This window comes from Papaver somniferum, unplaced genomic scaffold (genome assembly GCF_003573695.1).
Source record: "Papaver somniferum cultivar HN1 unplaced genomic scaffold, ASM357369v1 unplaced-scaffold_33, whole genome shotgun sequence".
Lineage (NCBI taxonomy): Eukaryota > Viridiplantae > Streptophyta > Magnoliopsida > Ranunculales > Papaveraceae > Papaver > Papaver somniferum.
The window spans coordinates 1228064-1246932 of record NW_020644373.1 but is presented as its reverse complement, the minus strand read 5'-3'; the positions used below and the strand labels follow the sequence as shown (position 1 = coordinate 1246932).

The 18869-nt window shown below is 36.3% G+C and overlaps 2 protein-coding genes across 3 annotated transcripts; both read right to left on the bottom strand.

Moving 5' to 3' along the window:
• Positions 1–622: 622 nt before the first annotated feature.
• On the bottom strand, positions 623–4134 carry LOC113342080 (serine/threonine-protein kinase STY13-like). Of its 2 annotated transcripts, none has more exons than XM_026586741.1 (6): positions 3676–4134; positions 3438–3570; positions 3116–3311; positions 1724–1848; positions 1480–1638; positions 623–1388 (listed from the first exon to the last, which is right to left on the bottom strand). In XM_026586741.1, exons 1-6 carry the CDS (start codon positions 3786–3788, stop codon positions 1077–1079), a joined length of 1038 nt encoding a protein of 345 aa, XP_026442526.1. In that variant the 5' UTR covers positions 3789–4134; the 3' UTR covers positions 623–1076. The 2 variants fall into 2 exon arrangements, with proteins under 2 accessions (XP_026442526.1, XP_026442527.1); XM_026586742.1 differs by having other exon boundaries at positions 1724–1827; positions 3676–4132.
• Positions 4135–9656: 5522 nt separating this feature from the next.
• On the bottom strand, positions 9657–12973 carry LOC113342001 (ribosomal RNA-processing protein 8-like). The gene is made up of 9 exons (XM_026586671.1): positions 12710–12973; positions 12501–12614; positions 12293–12407; positions 12042–12178; positions 10948–10980; positions 10422–10528; positions 10214–10328; positions 10086–10130; positions 9657–9960 (listed from the first exon to the last, which is right to left on the bottom strand). Exons 1-9 carry the CDS (start codon positions 12896–12898, stop codon positions 9886–9888), a joined length of 930 nt encoding a protein of 309 aa, XP_026442456.1. The 5' UTR covers positions 12899–12973; the 3' UTR covers positions 9657–9885.
• Positions 12974–18869: the final 5896 nt, after the last annotated feature.

Sequence of the window (18869 nt, the reverse complement as noted above, 5' to 3'; positions counted from 1 at the left end):
TTTACAAGGGTGAGATGGGAAACTTAAAATACTAATTACATTTGAAATTTAAACATAGAGTTATTAGATATTATGTTTGAAATTTGGGTATCAGTATCATGTACTCTCGTGCAATAGCCCTTTAATTAGTTTAATAAAATTTTATGCTTCAAAAAAAAAAGAAAGAAAAAAGGTAAAACAAACATTAATCTAGGAAACACTGTGTAGTGGTATTTATTTAGAGATAGAGGCCCTCTACTTATATAGAGGAAAAAGCAAACCAGCCGTTACACTTCCACATTTTTGTTACTTCTATCTTGTAAGTTGTACGTATTTACGGCGTGGGCAAATCCAAAATCGAATACACGGAACTGCATTTTGTTAGGGTTTAATATGGTGGATAATCTACAAAGTGATCACCTTGAGAATCTTATCTTTTCTTGGAAAGTGGAGTTTTGGATTCAGTCCGAAACTCTATTATCAGATTTGATCATGTTTAATTTAAACTGAAATCCGAAAAATCCAAAGGTCTTTTTTTTTAATAGATCGGACAATCTACGTTAACACTGCAGTCTTCTTTTCTCTGTCTGTTGCATATTAGAGTATATACCACTGTTCAAATAGCATTTTCGTAGAGCACATATATAGTAAAAGCAGATAAGCTGCTTAAAACGTTTGTTCTATTTATTATAAAGCTTTTTACAACTACAACGATCCCTATATTATTATTACCCACAGTAGTTCTAATCTAAGCATTCAACAACTATTATATAATTTTTTTAACCGCGGTAACTTCTTTTCCGCGGTTAAGGTAAAACTCGGTAACTTGGTAACAAACAGGCTACTCTTCAAGTATACCATAGTCCACAATTGTTTGTTACAATTATCTGACTGGGTAGCAGAGTACGTTTCATTCATTTTCCAGTGTATCTTTAGGGTGCTGCATAGGATCCCTACTGTATCGTCCATAAGTTACGCATCCACAGTGTTTGGAGCCACAAAACACTGATCCACATATTAAAGACCCATTTCATACCGCGAAAATCTCCTCTGGTATTAGGATTTGTGAAGCAGACGTGTTGTTGTGGTTAAGGGGGTCAGAAGCAATGATGGAAACAAAATAGACAACCCCTCGACTCCTGTATGTTCTCGTCTGGCTTGTCACCACTGTCGTTGTGCATAGCCATTAATGAACTTGTACCTGGAGACTCTGGGGGTAATACTTTGTTCTCTGAACTAAACATACGAGATGGGATCATGTGTTCGGGTGGAGAAATAGTGGTCAGATAATGTAAAAGCATCTGCACTATTTGGCTGAAGTTAGGTCTAGCATTTGGGTCCTCCTTCCAACACGATGTTACAGTTAAAGCTAAATCTTCAGGGATGTCTTCTGCACTAGGTCTAACATTCTGAAACAGCAAATAAAACTTCAATCACCCTTCACACATGACAAACCAAAATACTGTAAGAATAAAAGGTGATAAACGAGAGAGTGCGTACCTTGAAAGCGGCTGCATATGCTGCTTGGAGGTTCGACATGCCTTCGAATGGAAGTCGGTTGTGTATAAGTTCCCACAGCACAATAGCAAAGCTGTAGGAATCAACCTTATGGTTGTAATGTTTCTTCTCTCCATGCCTCAACGTGACTGTGCTGTACAACTGCGATCACAGAATGCTACTACATTTTTAGTGATGCTTCACAGTAGTCACTGAAAATGAAGGTAAAAGATAGTTCCGATGCTACCTCAGGAGCCATCCAACGATATGTCCCCGTCTCAGCAGTCATCATCTCTGTTGCTGACTCTTCTCTTGCTAAACCAAAGTCTACAAGTTTTACTGTCTTGTGGTCTGCAGTCAATATCAAATTTTCTGCACCAATTATTCATCTGTCAAATCTCCCCTAGTTCTCTTATTCATCTTTTAATATAGATGCTTGGTAAGTTAAAAGTCCAATAATCTAAGTTAGTGAGGAAACAAACAAAAAAAAAGAGGAAGCAAAATTTGGAAATCATATAGAGATATCCAAAACCAAAAGACAAATTTAATGTGAAATTTTTAATGTTTTCAGAATATAAATATCATACTTGTAGCAAGTAAAACCACCATAGCAATTACTATCATACCCAATATGACCCATTTGAATAAGAGGAGTAGGTTCTTCCTCTCATTGTAAATGTGACTTAACAACAAGGCCACTCGTTGTGTCAGACAAGTCTGGGATTGAACTCTTTTAAGTTTCAGAAGCCTGCTATCGAGTTAGAACAATATTAAGCATGAGATCAGTAGGAGTGCCAATCAAAACAATCACTACACGAAATTCTGACTGTGATCTAGGTCATGTTTTTAGAATCATTTAAGATATTTGAAGCAATAAAACTTATAAGTCTACATAGCCATATCGTGGTAAACTAACATCTCAAAGGTTCAAAACATGGACAATGGATGAAGCTTGGTTATACTAATATAAGTATGACGAACAAGACAAGTTGTCTCTAATGTTAAGAATATGCAAATTCAAAGGTATCAGTCATATCGAAAAAGAATCATGCGTCTACGCTAGTAGTGCTCTAGAAACTGACATCATAAAGCACGCGATCAGGACGACATTACTCTGAAACTAATTTTCTGAATCCTGTGAACAACCTAAACATGAGCAACAGCAGGTCAGGTATGTTGCTCAAAAGAAGAATATTGGGTGAATCTCAAGGTAATGTGGAATATTTATAAGATTTTCAGAGACTTGGCTGAAAATTTAAATTCACTGTGGATACACCCAATCAGATTAAATGACCCATAGACGTCGACCGATATTCATCTCAAAGTTTCCACGGAACATATAGGCATAATGAAGCTTGAAGCTTACAAGGAGGAGATCAGCAAAACTGTTACCTCAAATCTTCACCTCAGGCGTACGAATATGCCTAAGCTCGATAACGTGAGAACACCAAAATCTAAGTATCTTTCAGATTGTTAGGAATAATAATAATAACAACAGAAGTGCCATCATGACAATACTGAAGTACAATTCTAATTAGAGATATTCAGCAGTTATTCAACGGATCGAACATCATTGCCGTAAATTAGAGACATAAGTACTTGACAACATAAGAATTAGAAAACCTAAGAAGATAAATACCAGGCTTCAGATCACGATGAATAATCCCATGTGAATGCAAGCATTCCATTGCCCGAGCAATGTCAAGCGCATAACTAACCGCAACACGTGTCTCCAAGCCTCTCGGTCGCAAGTTCACCAAGAACTTACGCGATGAACCACCTAATAGAAGCTCAGTAACTATCACCATGACAGGGACATTACACGCCCCAATAAACTGTCAATGCACATCAAACACCATTGCATGTTAAAAACACACCCACTTCCTCACCAAATGCAATTTAACAACCTCCATATAAACAACAATATGAATCGATTTCCAAAGAAGCTACAGAAGAACAACCTTTACTAAATTTTTGTGTTGAACTCTAGAAAGCATTGAAACTTCTCTAGCAAACCTCCCTTCTCTTTTAGCAATCTCCTCTGGCGTGTCCCCTCTATGAACAATTTTAATTGCAACTGTTTGATTCTTATATCTGAAAGCCAATAAACACAAGCAATTAGATATCTTACAGATACTACAGTTTCCATTCATCCCCAATTGAAAGAGTTAAGCAACCAAGAAATCAGATAAAACTTACTTTCCTTCGTATACTTTGGCATGAGCACCTTCTCCGATTCTTGGTCCAACAAAAAGATGTTTAGGATCGATTAACCGCTTTGAATCCAAATGAAATTCATTATTTATTTCCATTTAACTAAACAAGTATGAGGGCAGACAAATAAAAACGCAAACCTTTACACTGATTTTAACACCATCAAATAACAATCCCTAAAATGGATATTTACAAACCACAAATGTTCTCAATATTGAAGAAAAGAAAAGAAAAGCAGTAGCACTATATATATAAACCTAACACTCAACTCTTTGCCTCTTTACTTCACTTTTTCAAAGAAAATAATACAAACCCGGATTAAATTAAGGTGTTTTAAGTAAAGGGTCAAGCTTTATTGATCTTAAAACGAACCATGAAGGAAGGAGCCATTAAAATGGAATAGGGTGTTTGCCTATGATTAAAAGGGAGAGAGATATTTCAAAAAACACTATTATATTCACTAAACCCTGTTTCGCGTGTTGATTAAGTCTTTTAGTTAAAGCCCTCGATTGTAACAACTTATTTCATCAGTGATGAACTCATTTCATTGACTTTTTGTGTAGTCAATGGTTTGGATTGTTTTTGTTCACAGTGAGTCAACTCTTTATGTCTTGTTTAATGGATATTCAACCCACTTGATGATATCGGATTTGAGTTGCACGAGAAGTTGGGTTTGTGATTTGTATTTGCGTAAGTTTTATTTTGGTAGTAGTTGAAACAAAAACTGTTGAAGGGGCACATGCAATCTCATCTTTAAAAAAACAAAACATTGGCGCAGCCAATGTAGTTAAGTTTTATGTCGAGATACCGCCGATAATATCGGTTTCGGTGTTTCACCGAAATGCTGATATTGGCTGGTATTTTACCGTATTCACCGAAATATCGTGTCTAGATATTCGATTGATATTCACCGAAATCCGATAACTACATTTGGCGCAGCACGATCGCATAGCTATCTTCACTTTAGAACAACATCACTTCGTTGCAATGTGTGTTTAATCTACCATAGCTAGTTATACTCAAGGTGAAACTTAAATAACATTCCTCCTTTTATAAAAGAGAAAGGATCCCATCACACTTGTATTTTTACATTATCTCACATTTTGGACGAGATAGCTTATTTGAAGTTAATATTCTGAGATCACGTTCGTCTTACAAATCGCTATATACCCATAAAAAACGAGCGCATTCCGGAATGTATAACTTCATCATCTACTACTTACAATACAAATCAACGAATTTTCAACCGTTAAAATTAAGTATAGTAGATAGTGAGGTTTGGTATTCAGAATGTGCTCATTTCGTAGGTATGTAGATCACTGTAAGACGAGCATATCCCCAAATATTGGCTGCAAATACGCTACTGTTTAAGTTTTTCAAAAAAAGATCTCCCAAAGTGTGAAATAGTATGAAGGGATCATCCTCTTTAGAAAGACAGACTTGTTTTACGTGTAAGTAGTAGGAACACATACGTGATGCACATGCTTGAATTTGACTCGTTCAACAATATTAGTCAAACATATAAATTTGCTCTTACAACGTATGTAGTTTTTAGAGTTTAATCTATTTTTAAAACTATAGCATTTCCGTAAATATATAAATATTTATTTAATGTATGTTTTTACCCTTTATTTTTATTAAATTTACATGATACAATAAGACTTTTAATTTAAATGAGGACAACTTGGTAATTTCGAGGGTATCTTGCTAAAAAGGCCTCTCTTTTTTATTTTAGTTAGATTTTGCGCACAAAACTCACATGTCTTTTTGAAACATGGCGAATATAATTCTGTCTAACTCAAAAAAAATAATTATTTGAGCAAATGGGAATTCATTAAAAACTGAAGAGCATTACAGAGACCCAAAGGACTAAAACACTCTCAACTAAACAACTAAGACAGACGCAAAAGCAAAGAGAAGAACAGACTTAAATACATTCTCTACTGAGAACTTCACTGATAATGTTTGGTGGTGATTCCCACCAAGACTGACCTCTAATGCTTCTTCTAGCATGTTTAGCGAGCAGATCTGCTGCTTGGTTGCAACCCCTTCTTTTAAACGATATCACACACTGACTCAAAACACTAAGAACTTTTTGACACTCTAAAATAAGACTGTGATCTTCCCAATGAAGACCATTTAGGTTACCATTACATCCATTTATAACAGAAAGTTATCGCATTCAACAATGACTCTTTGAATATTCTGATCTTTAGTCCATTGCAGAGCTTTCAACCAGATCATAACTTCAGCTTGCATCACATTCCTGGCTACTGTTGAGAAGGCCATTGCCCCCACGAATCCGCTTGTACAGTTACGAATGATTAGAGCAAATCCTGCTTTAGAAAATCAAATTTTATGGAAGCATCAATATTAACTTTAAGCCAATCTCTAGGGGGTTTTTGCCAATTTTCTTTTTTCCTAACATTTATGTTGTTTAAGCTATCCTTTATGCACATGTTAGTGTTAATATAAGACCTAATTTTCAGAATAACTTCCCTAGGGTGATAGTTTTTGTTTTGAAAGACTTTATCACATTTGACTTTCCACAATTGCCATAGGATACAAGCAGCTATATTGGCTAGGTTAGGATTACCGGATTCTAAAGAACTTCTATCAGAGAACCAAGATTTAATCCATTGCTGAAGAGAGATGCTGTTGTTTTTTGAGTGATGGAGAGCTGCAGACATTCCAAACCAAACCACAAGAACTGCTGTATTTTGTAAGGAATGTTCATGTGCCAAAGTTTCAGCCAATCTTGTTCCTTCATATTGTTTGGAGAGGGCAGCTGATTTTTACTCTTGCTTAGTTCCTTGTAGACTGTGTGAATTTGCCACATTTAGTAACGGACCATCTCAGCTTGTCTTGACCTTCTTCTGAGATTCTAATGGACCTTATTTTCTGAGTCATATTCTGATCAAAATATTTGTTGAGATTACTGATATTCCCCAGCTCCTTGAGTATTCTTTCAAAAGATCATCCACCTTTAGATCTTCATTGCCCTGATAATGAACACCACTGAGACTAGAAGCTTTCTCATTTTTACTTATCCAGTTATGCTTGAAAACTCTAACAGATTTTCCATCACCAATTTCCCATGTATAGTGCTACCCTGCTGAATGCTACTCCATACCCAAGAATTAGAATTTTTTGAAATTTCATCCACCAGAGGATCCTTGTTTGGGAAGTATATTTCCTTAACAGTTGAGCCCATTTCTTTGTAGGGTTAGTCACCATGGAGCTGCCGTAACTTAGGCTCATCATGCTATACTCGCCCTCCAAGCTAAATTAGTAAGCATGGCTAAATTATATTTTTTTGAATCGTTAAAGCCAAGGCCTTCATATCTCTTATATTTGCTCATTGATATCCATGAGATTGGACAGTAATATTTATTTTTCTTTTCATTCCAGAAATAGTTCCTTTGAATCCTGTTTATTCTGTCATGAGTTTTGTCTGGAAGAAGAAAAACACTCATCTAGTACTGAGCATTTGAGCTTAAGGAAGACTGATTTTGTGTAAATCTTCGTGTCCTGCCTGACTTACAAGACTTCCCTGCCAACCCTGAAGCATATTCTGCATTCTGTCAACAGCATAATCAGCACTTTGATCTTTGTTTCTGGAGATAATAAGATTGATTCCCATGCATTTTTCCTTGAGATCCATTTCCTTCATTTGGAACATTAAAGATATGTTCTGAGCAGCTTGAGGACACACATTCTCACTTAGAAAAATACTTAATATAGTCGCCTTATGACTTCTTAACTTGATCGGCCAATTATTTTTTTAGCCGAATATAGATTTTTGATTTTTATAACAAAGTAATTACAGGGATTGATATCAATACTAGTTTAGAGACAATGTAAAAAATTTCATAAAGAGTTAAAATTTAGCTTGTGCAAATATAATTGTCCCTCCATTTTTGGAAAAGAGATACTTTCATTTTTTTTATTTTTGCCTAAAAATAGGTCAAGTTGGAAAAAATGATAATATCTCTTCTCCAAAAACAGAGGTGGTAATTGAGGTCAAATGAAAGAAGTACACTGCACTAAATGCCGCAACTCGGGACCTATCCCATGGCTGGGGTTTAGAAATGGTTATTAGTTTGATCAAATTTTGATCGAGTAAAACACTAGAGACCATTGACAAATTGTCTGAGTCGCTAAAGTCCTTGACCGCAAATATTGGGATTATTTGGTGGTTAAGAGATGTAGACCAGGGTAAGAGACTGGTGGGTGGGGGTGGGGTTGTTTGAAAAATGAAAATAGGAATGACGGTGGAGGGTGCCCTTAACAGAAAAACAAAGTCCAAGGACCAAGAGTAGCTGTTTGTTTAATCAAGTCAATCGCTGTTAAGCCGCTAGTAAGTTAAGAAAAGAAAATTACTAGGGCTGCACAACGGGTAGGGTGGGTAGGATATGGCCTATACCCGCCACCCTACCTGTTTACTGTTGGTTAAGAAAATTTTTACCCGCCACTCTATCCGTTATTAAACGGGTAAGATCCTATCCAACCCATTTGTCTGGCCGGTCGGGTAGGGTAGGGTGGCGGGTATAACCGTTTTTTTGCAAATCCAATGACTGTTTGCCTCATCTCTTTCATTAACCAACTGCAGTGGTTTATGGAGTTCCTCTTCATTCTCTTTCTCAGATGGAATAACTTTCTTCTCTCTTTCATTAACTATCTGCAGTAGTTTACGGTAGACGACTTCCTCTTCATTTTCTTCCTCAAATGGAGTAGCACTTGAAGAACCTGTTCTCATGTAGAAATGAGTGTCGTCCTCTTCCTCTTCATTTCTAGCGGAGCCGGAGTTTATGTCTTGAAGAACATTCCACTGGGATGTATATTGTTTCAATTGACGCACATTGCTCTCTGAGACTCTCTGACTTTCAACTTTCTTATCATGTTTAGAAGCCAGTTTCGGCTTATCAATATGCAAGGATTCAAACAGCGAGACCAAATTACCGGTCTGAGTACGGTCAAGTTCAACCAAAAATGATGTTCAGTGTAGTAGTTGTCTATGAGTACTGGCTTAGAAGAAGGAAAGGAAATTAGGTTTCTTACGACCAGAATAATAAGTCGAGTTTTTCAGCTCAAGTCACAATAGAGCATTTTTCTCTTGCTGCCGGCTATGGATTTTGTCGCCGTCGACTTAGCCATGGAACTGGCAGATTTCTGGTTACTAGTTACTAGTTTCAACGGCTACTAACGGCTGTTAGATAAATAGGCGGGTAGGCGGGTAGTCACCCTATCCATCTAACGGCGGTTAAGAAAATTTTACCCGTTATTCTACCCGCCAAATAGTGGGTAGGATAGGATACGGTTAAAACACTGGCGGGTAGGATAGGATTGGCGGATATGAGTAGGGTATGTGCACCCCTAAAAATTACTATCCATACAGTGGGTGCATAGTGTTGTAATAGATAAGTCAAGAACTTGTTTGAAAAAGTTGTTCTTGAATGAACTCATTTTCAAAGTGAAAAGTTTTTCCCACAAACAAACAGTGCACAAGGGTTGAGCTTTCATACTACTTTGGCAAGACCACTCTGACTAAAGCGTCGGTCATGTTAGGTCCATCAAATGAAAAGGAAATGACTTTTGTAACTTATGAAACTTCTTGAGCTCACACACGATATCAAATTAATTTTTTTTTCTTGGAGAAATTGCCATCACACCATAAACTACTAAACCGATTAACTTATGAACCTTACCGACTAAAAAGATACCATTAAATTAACTTATGGACCTTGCTACTCGGTTGTCATGTGTCGCCTTTGTGTTGCACTACCGCACAGGCCTGGCGCACCCAAAAAAAAACCTTCTTGATGGAATTCGTGTCCAAACAAGGTTTCGTGTGAATAGTAAAGGCCAATCACACTGACACTTGGTTATTTGATTTCCATAAGCACTACCCCACATGGTTTTACTGAAAAGGGTGCACAATAATAAAGTACCAACAGTTTTTACGTTTGGCAAGGTAAGGTGGGAATTGTAGTAACATCAGTTTCCGATCTTAATAATTCACTTCTAAATGGCAAACACCAATTACACTAACAGAACTTGGTGATTACCATGATGAATCATTATACAGAAAATAATATACGAAGTCAAATCACAATTTTAAGTACTATGAAACAACTCAAATCACAATTTTAAGTACTATGAAACAACAACAGATCACCTTGAAACAGAAACACATCACCAACGCTTATATAAACACGGCTTCAGGGTTGGCCATTCAATTTCTTTGTTCTTTGACTTTCGCTTCTCTTGCTGAAAAGAAAGGGGATGCTTGATTTTAGTAGTTAGTAGGAATTCAATTGTGATATACATAACCAAAAAATTCTTCTGAGCTTCATGTTATAACAAACAATATCAAGTAAAGTAGTACATTATACCTCTTTCTTGAAGAAGAACAAGAGAAACATCTTATTTGAGTAGTCCTGCACAAGTTACACATTTAATAAGCAGACGTGCATAACAAGCAAGAGATATTTTTTTGTCAGAGAAGAGATATATCATCAACCTTAGATGTTAAAGTAAATCCAAGATCACAGACAGCTTGTAGAAACCCATCAGGAGCTGTTCCTCCATTGTTTGGTTCAAACCTGCTTCTAACCTCAGCTATTAAGAGCCAACCACTGCAACATGCCATTATAACACTAGATATGGACTAGCAATAATAAATTTACCAAAAAAACAAATCAAGGTTATGCACGAGTTCTGGGCATTACCTTGAGTTAAGAACTCTATGCGCTTCCGTAAGATAACTAGGGAAGTTGGTCCCCATCAATGAAAGACAGAAAACTGCAACATCCACTGATGAAGAAGCAAGGGGTGTCTGGAAAAGGACAAAATGAAGGCTTCTTATTACTTTTCATACAGACTTTCTTGGACAATGCAGTCATTACATACACCACTAGAGAAATAAGTTAAGGCGTGGTGAACCTTAGAGTCATAATGTCACATAAGAAATCCATATTTTAATACTTGAATCAGCCATCATTAAGAAATTAGGACGAGGCATCAAAGTTGAACTGGTGATATTTGCATCAAGCCATAAAACCATGTATGTTTCAACAAGGTACATTTTATGCTATTACCGTGAACCCTTCAACCCTCCAGGTTATGTAAGAATCACATGAGGATCCTTTTAACATTTTCCCAATCAATATTTTGTAAACTCAAAATAGCAATGTGTTTCATGCATAACAAAGGAAATGAAATACTATGTGCAAAATGTGTTGAAGAAAAAGCTACCAAGCTCATCTGCGGGGTTGACAGCCCACCATTTTATCATTTAACTCGAATGTCTTAGTTTCAGTAGCATATATTTATCATTATACAGTGCTACAGTTGTTCTTTTTGCATTACACTCTCTTCTTTTCCAATGTGAGATAAAGAGCAAACTCCACTAGGAGCTCGTTTGGGCACCCGGGAAAAGGCCAACTTCTAATCCCCTGCAAACTCATTACTCAAGAAGGTAGACAGCTTCAGGATGAATTCCAGATAGCTTAATAAAAATTATTGCAACCAACAGATCCTACCTAGGGCAAAGGACTACAAACTCAAAATTTTCTCTATCTCATCAGAAAAGCCCTAACATTGATGCTGTTAACCCATGTATAATTATTAATAACTAAGATATCTATGCAGACGAATCAATTTTGCCCGGGAACTGGGATACTATTATTATTACAATGTACAGTGAGTCCAACTGGCTGCTTTAATAATTTTCAATTTTGCAGGTAGGCATTATGGAACTGCAGCAGCCAACCGAGATTCAGACCAGGATGAGGGTCTAATTTTTAACAATTATCTCTAGGAATACAGATCTAAGATAAAACAAAGCATACAGAAATTCATGGATGCATCTCCTGAATCCTAACTCTTGTACATGGCATGTCAAATTATGCCATCACGGATTGCATGTTTGTCACATTTTTCTTGGTCTTGCAGCTACAAGCAACAATTAGCTGATTTTCTAGACAAAAACAGCATCCATAGATGAAAAAGTGAGGGGTGTCTGCAAATGGCAACAAAAAATGCTGCATTTTAATGATGGATATGAAGGCTTCTTACCGCTTTCATACAGACTTCCTCGAAGATGCCAGTCACTGCATATCCTACTTGAAAAATAAGTTATGGCGTTGTGAAACTAATGTCACATAAGAAATGTGGTACCAAGCATCAAATTTGAGCACATAGTATTGCACCAGGCCGTCAACCATGACTCTTTAAAACAAGCTGTGTTTGGTGCAATTAACTGTTACCCCTCGAGAGAACTGGTTTCCCCTTCCAGGTAATGTAAGAAATGAAAATCACTTTACTAACAATTTCTCCATCAAAATTTAATAAGCTTGCAACAACATTGCGTAAGAATAATGTGCACAATGTGTAGAAGAAAAAGCTAGCAACCCCGTCCACCGAAGACAGCCCACAATCATCACACAGACTTTGTTCTTCACATTTTTAGCTAGCCGAGCATCCCCTAGAGTACAACAACAACAATAAAAAAGATTCAAACATCAATCAAAATAATCTTCACCTCTTACCAAAATAACAAAGAAAAACTTAATAATAAAAAGCGTATCCAAATTCTCACCACAGCCAAAATCAGCAACAATCAAATACGGGTCATGTTCTTTAAGCCATTGGATAATAACATTAACTGGTGTCTCAGGCCAATGTGACATTTGCTCTTGATATCCAGTATGATACTACCCAACAACAACAAAAAATATTAAAAAATAAATTAAAACTCACAAAATAAAAATGTTTAGTTTCATTGTTTAGAGGTTTAAGGCCTTTACCATATTAAACAAAGAAGGATCTTCTTTGAAATAATTGAGTGCTTCTTCACCACTGCAAGTATACAATTTCTCATTTATCATCCTGAAATGTCCACCAGATAACCTAGCTTTCGCCTACACAATCACACACATACAAAAACAAACAGAAATTTCGATAAAAAAATTTGGAATATAGGGTTCTGGGGTTTGAAGAGATGGAAAGCTAAAACCTTTTCCAGGAAAGTCAATTGTTTTCCTCCTCCATCAGGTACTACTGCATTGGTATTTCTACGCTTCGAGTTGGAGTTATCTACAGAAGATGATTTTTGAGGGGCAGAGACGAGCTTCTTTGGGTGATCATGAGAATCTGAACTAGAGTTTTTCTTTTTTGTATTCCTTTTTCGTTTTCCGCTCTCCATAGCTGAAATCTTGAAAGAAAGAAGGGATTTCAGGTTAGTTTTGCTGGGAAGAACGGGGAGTTAGTCGTGGGAGAGTTCAAGAGATTTTAATTTATTTAGGTTTTCTCCTGTCAGTCCTGAGGGAGTATGAGTGAGTCTTTCCAAATCTCCGTTAGTCGTGGGGGAGTTTAGAGGAGTCTCCAAAACTCTCTAGAAAACACCTGTTAGTCGCTGGGGAGTTTAAAAAAAGCTTTTGAACTCCCTTTTAGTCATAAAACCCTACAATATTAGGGAGTTTGTTGCTTGGGAAGTTCGAAGGAGTTTTTAGTGTATTTTGGTCTCACAACAAATCTCTCAAATGAGTAGAGATTTGGGAAGGAGTTTGGTGCATAGAAAATCATAAGAGAAAGAAGAGGAAACGTTTTTTCCAGGTATGTTTTTTCTCTTCTTTGATCTCCATGATTGTTTATAATAGTTTGATTTGTGTACTATTTTGATTGTTTTTCATATCTTTGATCTTCATGATTGTTTATTTTGATTGTGTGTATAGTTTTTTTTTGTGGGTACTCTCTCTGTCAAAACCATAATTTGTGGTTCAAAAGATCTTGGTAAGAAATTGCATGATTTCATTATAATGATATCTTTAAATTCAACCGTTGGAATATGATGAAATTTGAGTATGTCGTAGTTTACCTTGTTATAGAAGTACAATAAAATTTTCACGCGGATCAGGTCACGTTTGCTACTGCAAAACTTGCACAATATATGACTATGGTCTGCTGAGTTTAAATCCCGAATAAGGGACTGATTCCTATTTATCTCATTCTCCGCTTATCGGACAAAGCTGAAATTTTAGTATGATGTTTGTATATATGAAGGTTACCTACTGTAGAAATTTCATGAAGTTCTGATCAATTTAGGTACACCAAAGTGTGAGAAATCCGGAACTGAATTCTGTATGGACGTATTGCAAGTAGTCGGGTTCTGAGTAATGTATCTTTTTAATGAACAGTTGGAATGCTATGATTTTTGAGTGTGTTGTGGAATATTGAGTTGTAAGTGTACCATAAAAATTTAAATAGGATCAGGTAAGTATTAGTACTGCAAAGATTGGACAATCTGAAACTGTGTTTCGGTGAAACAGAATTCCTTTACAGCTATCTTCATAATTTGTTATGTCATCATGCATTAATTGGCTTGCTACTTTGCATGGGTGTCATTGATAATCACTATCACTTGTTAATTCATCTTATTTAAACACATACTTCTCTTCTATTCTATATGCCAAAGTTCAATACAGTGGCATACTTCATTCCGTATTGACGTGTTTTAGCCAATTCATACGGTGCTTTTTTTATAATGATATATTTAAATTCAACCGTTGGAATATGATGAAATTTGAGTATGTCGTAGTTTACCTTGTTATAGAAGTACAGTACAATTTTCACGCGGATCAGGTCACGTTTGTTACTGCAAAGCTTGCACAATATATGACTATGGTCTGCTGAGTTTAAATCCCGAATAAGGGACCGATTCCTATTTATCTCATTCTCCGCTTATCGTACAAAGCTTAAATTTTAGTATGATGTTTGTATATATTAAGGTTACCTACTGTAGAAATTTCATGAAGTTATGATCACTTTAGGTACACCAAAGTGTGAGAAATCCGGAACTGAATTCTGTATGCACGTATTGAAAGTAGTCGGGTTCTGAGTAATGTATCTTTTTAATGAACCGTTGGAATGCTATGATTTTTGAGTGTGTTTTGGAATATTGAGTTGTAAGTGTACCATAAAAATTTAAATAGGATCAGGTAAGTATTAGTACTGCAAAAATTGGACAATCTGAAACTGTGTTTCGGTGAAACAGAATTCCTTTACGGCTATCTTCATAATTTTTTATGTCATCATGCATTAACTGGCTTGCTACTTTGCATGGGTGTCATTGAGAATCACTATCACTTGTTAAGTCCTCTTATTTAGACACATACTTCTCTTCTATTCTATATGCCAAAGTTCAATACAGTGGCGTACTTCATTCCGTATTGGCGTGTTTTAGCCAATTCATACGGTGCTTTTGTTGCAAGGAGTTGCTAAGGGATTTTCTTTGATTAACAATTTGGCTAAGTAGCTCTGCGTGTTAGTACTGTGTAATCTAGTATCACATTTTTTTATCATGTATACATTAGACTGTTTGGTGTTATTACTATCCTTGCTTTGTTAAGTTCTAGTATTAGTCTAAGTACTAATGTAGCTAACATGTCAACCATAGAATGGAAAAATCCACCAACCTGCTGAAAACAACAAGAAGAAAAAGAATGTTAGGAAGAATAAGAATACGGAACCGGAAACGGAAGTGACTACGAATTACAAACAATGGACAACTCGAGAGACTGAGAAATTATTGGAACTGTTGGTAGAAGCTACACTTGAGAAGAAGAAAGACACTAGTGGATGTTTTACTAAGAGAATAGTGGAAGAGGAGATACTTCCAAAACTTAACCAAGCATGTGGTTGTGACAAATCTTTTGAGAACTATAAAGGGAAACATAGATGGCTGAAGACTAGATTTGGTCAATACCAGGATTTGTTTAAATCTTGTACTTCTGGATTCGGTTGGGATGATGCTAACAAGATGATTACTGGATCCGACGAGATGTGGAACAATTACTTTGAGGTATGTGTGTGTTACTTACTGAAAACTAAATTTGATATTTTTTTCTTCTATTTTGTGCAGAGTTCTAATTCATGCTTTATCCTTTATTTATTTTTTGTATGTTAACAGAGCCATCCAAACCAAACTAACTTAAGGGAAGATAATGGTAAAGACTATGGTGACTTGCTTATTGTTTTTGGGAATAAATGTGCTTCTGGAAAAGTTACAGTTGATCTTACCCATGAGGGTACAAGTGCTAGAACCTGTGATAAGGAAGATGAACAAGATGATTACTTCGATGTTGATTATACTCAACGAGAGCAATATGATAATGCTTTTAACGTATCATACGTGGGATATGGCTTAGAGGAAAGTGATGAACAAGATAAAGATGAAACTCAAGATATGAACACAAAGAAAATTCCTGTCAGAAAAACGGCACCAAAGAAAAGACCAAGGTGTGACATTGGTGACTCTTCTACATCAACTAATCCTACTGGGCAGTCTGATTATCTAGAGAAATTGATTGCCAACAGTTCATCGATTGCTTCTATTGATTCAATGCATGCTCTTATTGCGAAAGAGAAAGAAGACCGCAAAATTGAAAAAGAAATGCGTGCAGAATTGATAAGGATAAGAAAGATAACCAAGTATGGGATCTTGTTTATGGCATGAATGAAATTTCTTTGGAAGATAAGCTGAAAGTAATTGAAATGCTGGACAACAATCACAAGAAGAACTTATTCATACGTTTTACTCCTGAAGAGAGAAAGTTGTGGATTGGTTCAAAGTTAAAAGCATAAACCTGTCATCTTTGCAAGTTTCTATTAGGTTTAATGGGCTTTTAGAGTTACAACATTTGATCGTTTTTCTTCATAACTATTAGTATTTAATTTTTCTTTTCTCCTAGTTGAGAACTTATTGTTATGGATTGATTGCTACTAATTTTTATGGGTTGACATCTTTATGGTTATTATGATTGAATTTATGAACTTTATATTCTATATGCTTATTTTCTATATACATATACTTTTATGCTTTTGAAATAATGATGATTCTAATAAAAAAAAGTACTTTTATCATCTTTTTAGGTGAACATGTCTGATTTGGATTTATCTACTGATAGTGAAGATGAAGCCTTTGATACAGAAGAAGAAAGCAGTGATGATGAAGAGGTAAGCAGCAATAATGAATTTGAACTATCCATATTTTTGAATATACTTTCAGCGGTGCATTCATGGTTGATGGATATAATCAAGCAATTGCAATACATACAAAGTCAGCGTATTGAAAGACCAATGAGACGCCCAGTTACTTTGTTTGGATATAACTATAAGGAGAGTTTTGCGTCAAGACCCAGAAGACTTTCGAAGAAGTTATAGGATGTACCCTGATATTTTTCTAAAACTATGTTGTATCATTAGAGAAACTACATCATTATGTGATACAAGATGTGTTTCTATTGAAGAAATGCTTGGTACATTTTTACTCGTTGTTGGCCAAAGTTCACGATATTGCACAATACGTGACACATTTGGTCGCTCTCGGTGGACAGTTAGTAAAAACTTCAACAGATGTTGCGAGCTTTAAATTCTATAGCTCCGAGGATGATGGCTAAGCCAACAAGTGCAACTCCATTTAAAATTCGTGAGAGTACACGATTTTATCCTTACTTTAAGGATTGCATTGGAGCTATGGACGGTACACATATCCCAGCAATGGTAGAGAAAAGAAATGCAGCCGTTTATCGGAATCGACATGGAATTACATCTCAAAATGTGTTAGGTTTGCAACTTCGACTTGGAGTTCATATACGTGCTCAGTGGATGGGAAGGGTCTGCTCATGATTCGAAAATACTTAACGACGCAATGACAAAAAGAAATGGACTGAAAATACCGCAAGGTAATTTTACTTTTATCTAATGTGAAGTTTTGAGTTTTTTGGTTAAGTTATATTCGGGTTCTACTTGACGAAGTTTTCTTTTTGTGTTTTATTCAGGTAAATATTACTTGGGGGATGGTGGGTTTGCAAACCGACGATATTGTTTAACACCATTTCGTGGCCAACGTTATCATTTGAAAGAATTTTCTGGTACGGGTAATCATGCGAAAAAGGCTGAAGAATTATTTAACATGCGTCATGCTTCTTTGAGGAATGTAGTTGAAAGATTGTTCGGTGTTGTGAAGTCTCGTTTCTTGATCTTTAAGTCTCAACCTCCATTTCCGTATCAGGTGCAAGCGGAGATAATGACAGCTTGTGCAGGCCTACACAACTTACGAAAAGAATGCCGTTCAGATGAGTTTCCGGTCGAGGAAGAGGAAGATAGCCATCCATCAACGCTTGTAAATGACGATGAAATTTTGACACAACAAACTCAAGAACAACAACGTCAAGAAGCTAATGCATGGAGAAAGAGTATAGCGGATGATATGTGGGAAAATGTTCGTGAACAAAGGGAGTTAGAATTGTATGGAGACCGTTAAATTGAAGGGAAAAAAATTATCTCGTTGCACAAAATAACATACTATTGATACAGAGATATGATCATTTTCATTTATTTTTTTCTTTTGATTAAAGATCGATGTTATTTGCAAATAAGGGTTTATTGTTTCTTAAAAGAGAATGAGTTAGGAGTGAACTCTCTCAAACTCCCCCAAACTCCCTCTAATAAACTCTCTCAAACTCCCTACACTCCCCCAAACTCCCTGAACTCAAAAACACAAAACTCTCTCAAACTCCCTACACTCTCTCAAACTCTCTCAAAATCCCTGAGATTTAAAATACACTCAACTCCCCCGAAATCACTCGAGGACTAACCCCCTGGAAGTTAGGAATACGATGTCATTTCTCTGGAATCTTCGGTTAGGGTTTGTATAGTTACAAGGATTTCGTTGTATTTGTGCCCTCGGTTATGATAAACCGACGGTATCACATTTTCCTTTTTTTTCTTTTGATGCTAAGGCCGGTTCCTATGGGGGTGGCTAACCCACTCATTTGCCATGCCAGGTGGCCTGGAAAACTGGCCGCGCCACTATGAGGAAAAGGATAGGATAAACGATCGAGTCTCGACCGCAACCGCTAGAGGTGTACTAGCGACCGCCAGGTCTAGATTACACCGCTAGCGGTTTAATCTCGACCGTCCACGGTCAGTGCTCTACCGCCTATAAATACCTCTATTCCCTTCAGTTTTCATTCACAAAAAAAAAATCGTTCTTCCCTTCTCTAGAGAGCAGACTAAAACGATTTTTTAAAAATGAGTAGTTCCAAAAAAAATAGACAAAGGAAAAGAAACAAGAAAGAAAATCTGTTGCAGATAATGATATCGTTTGGGTTCAG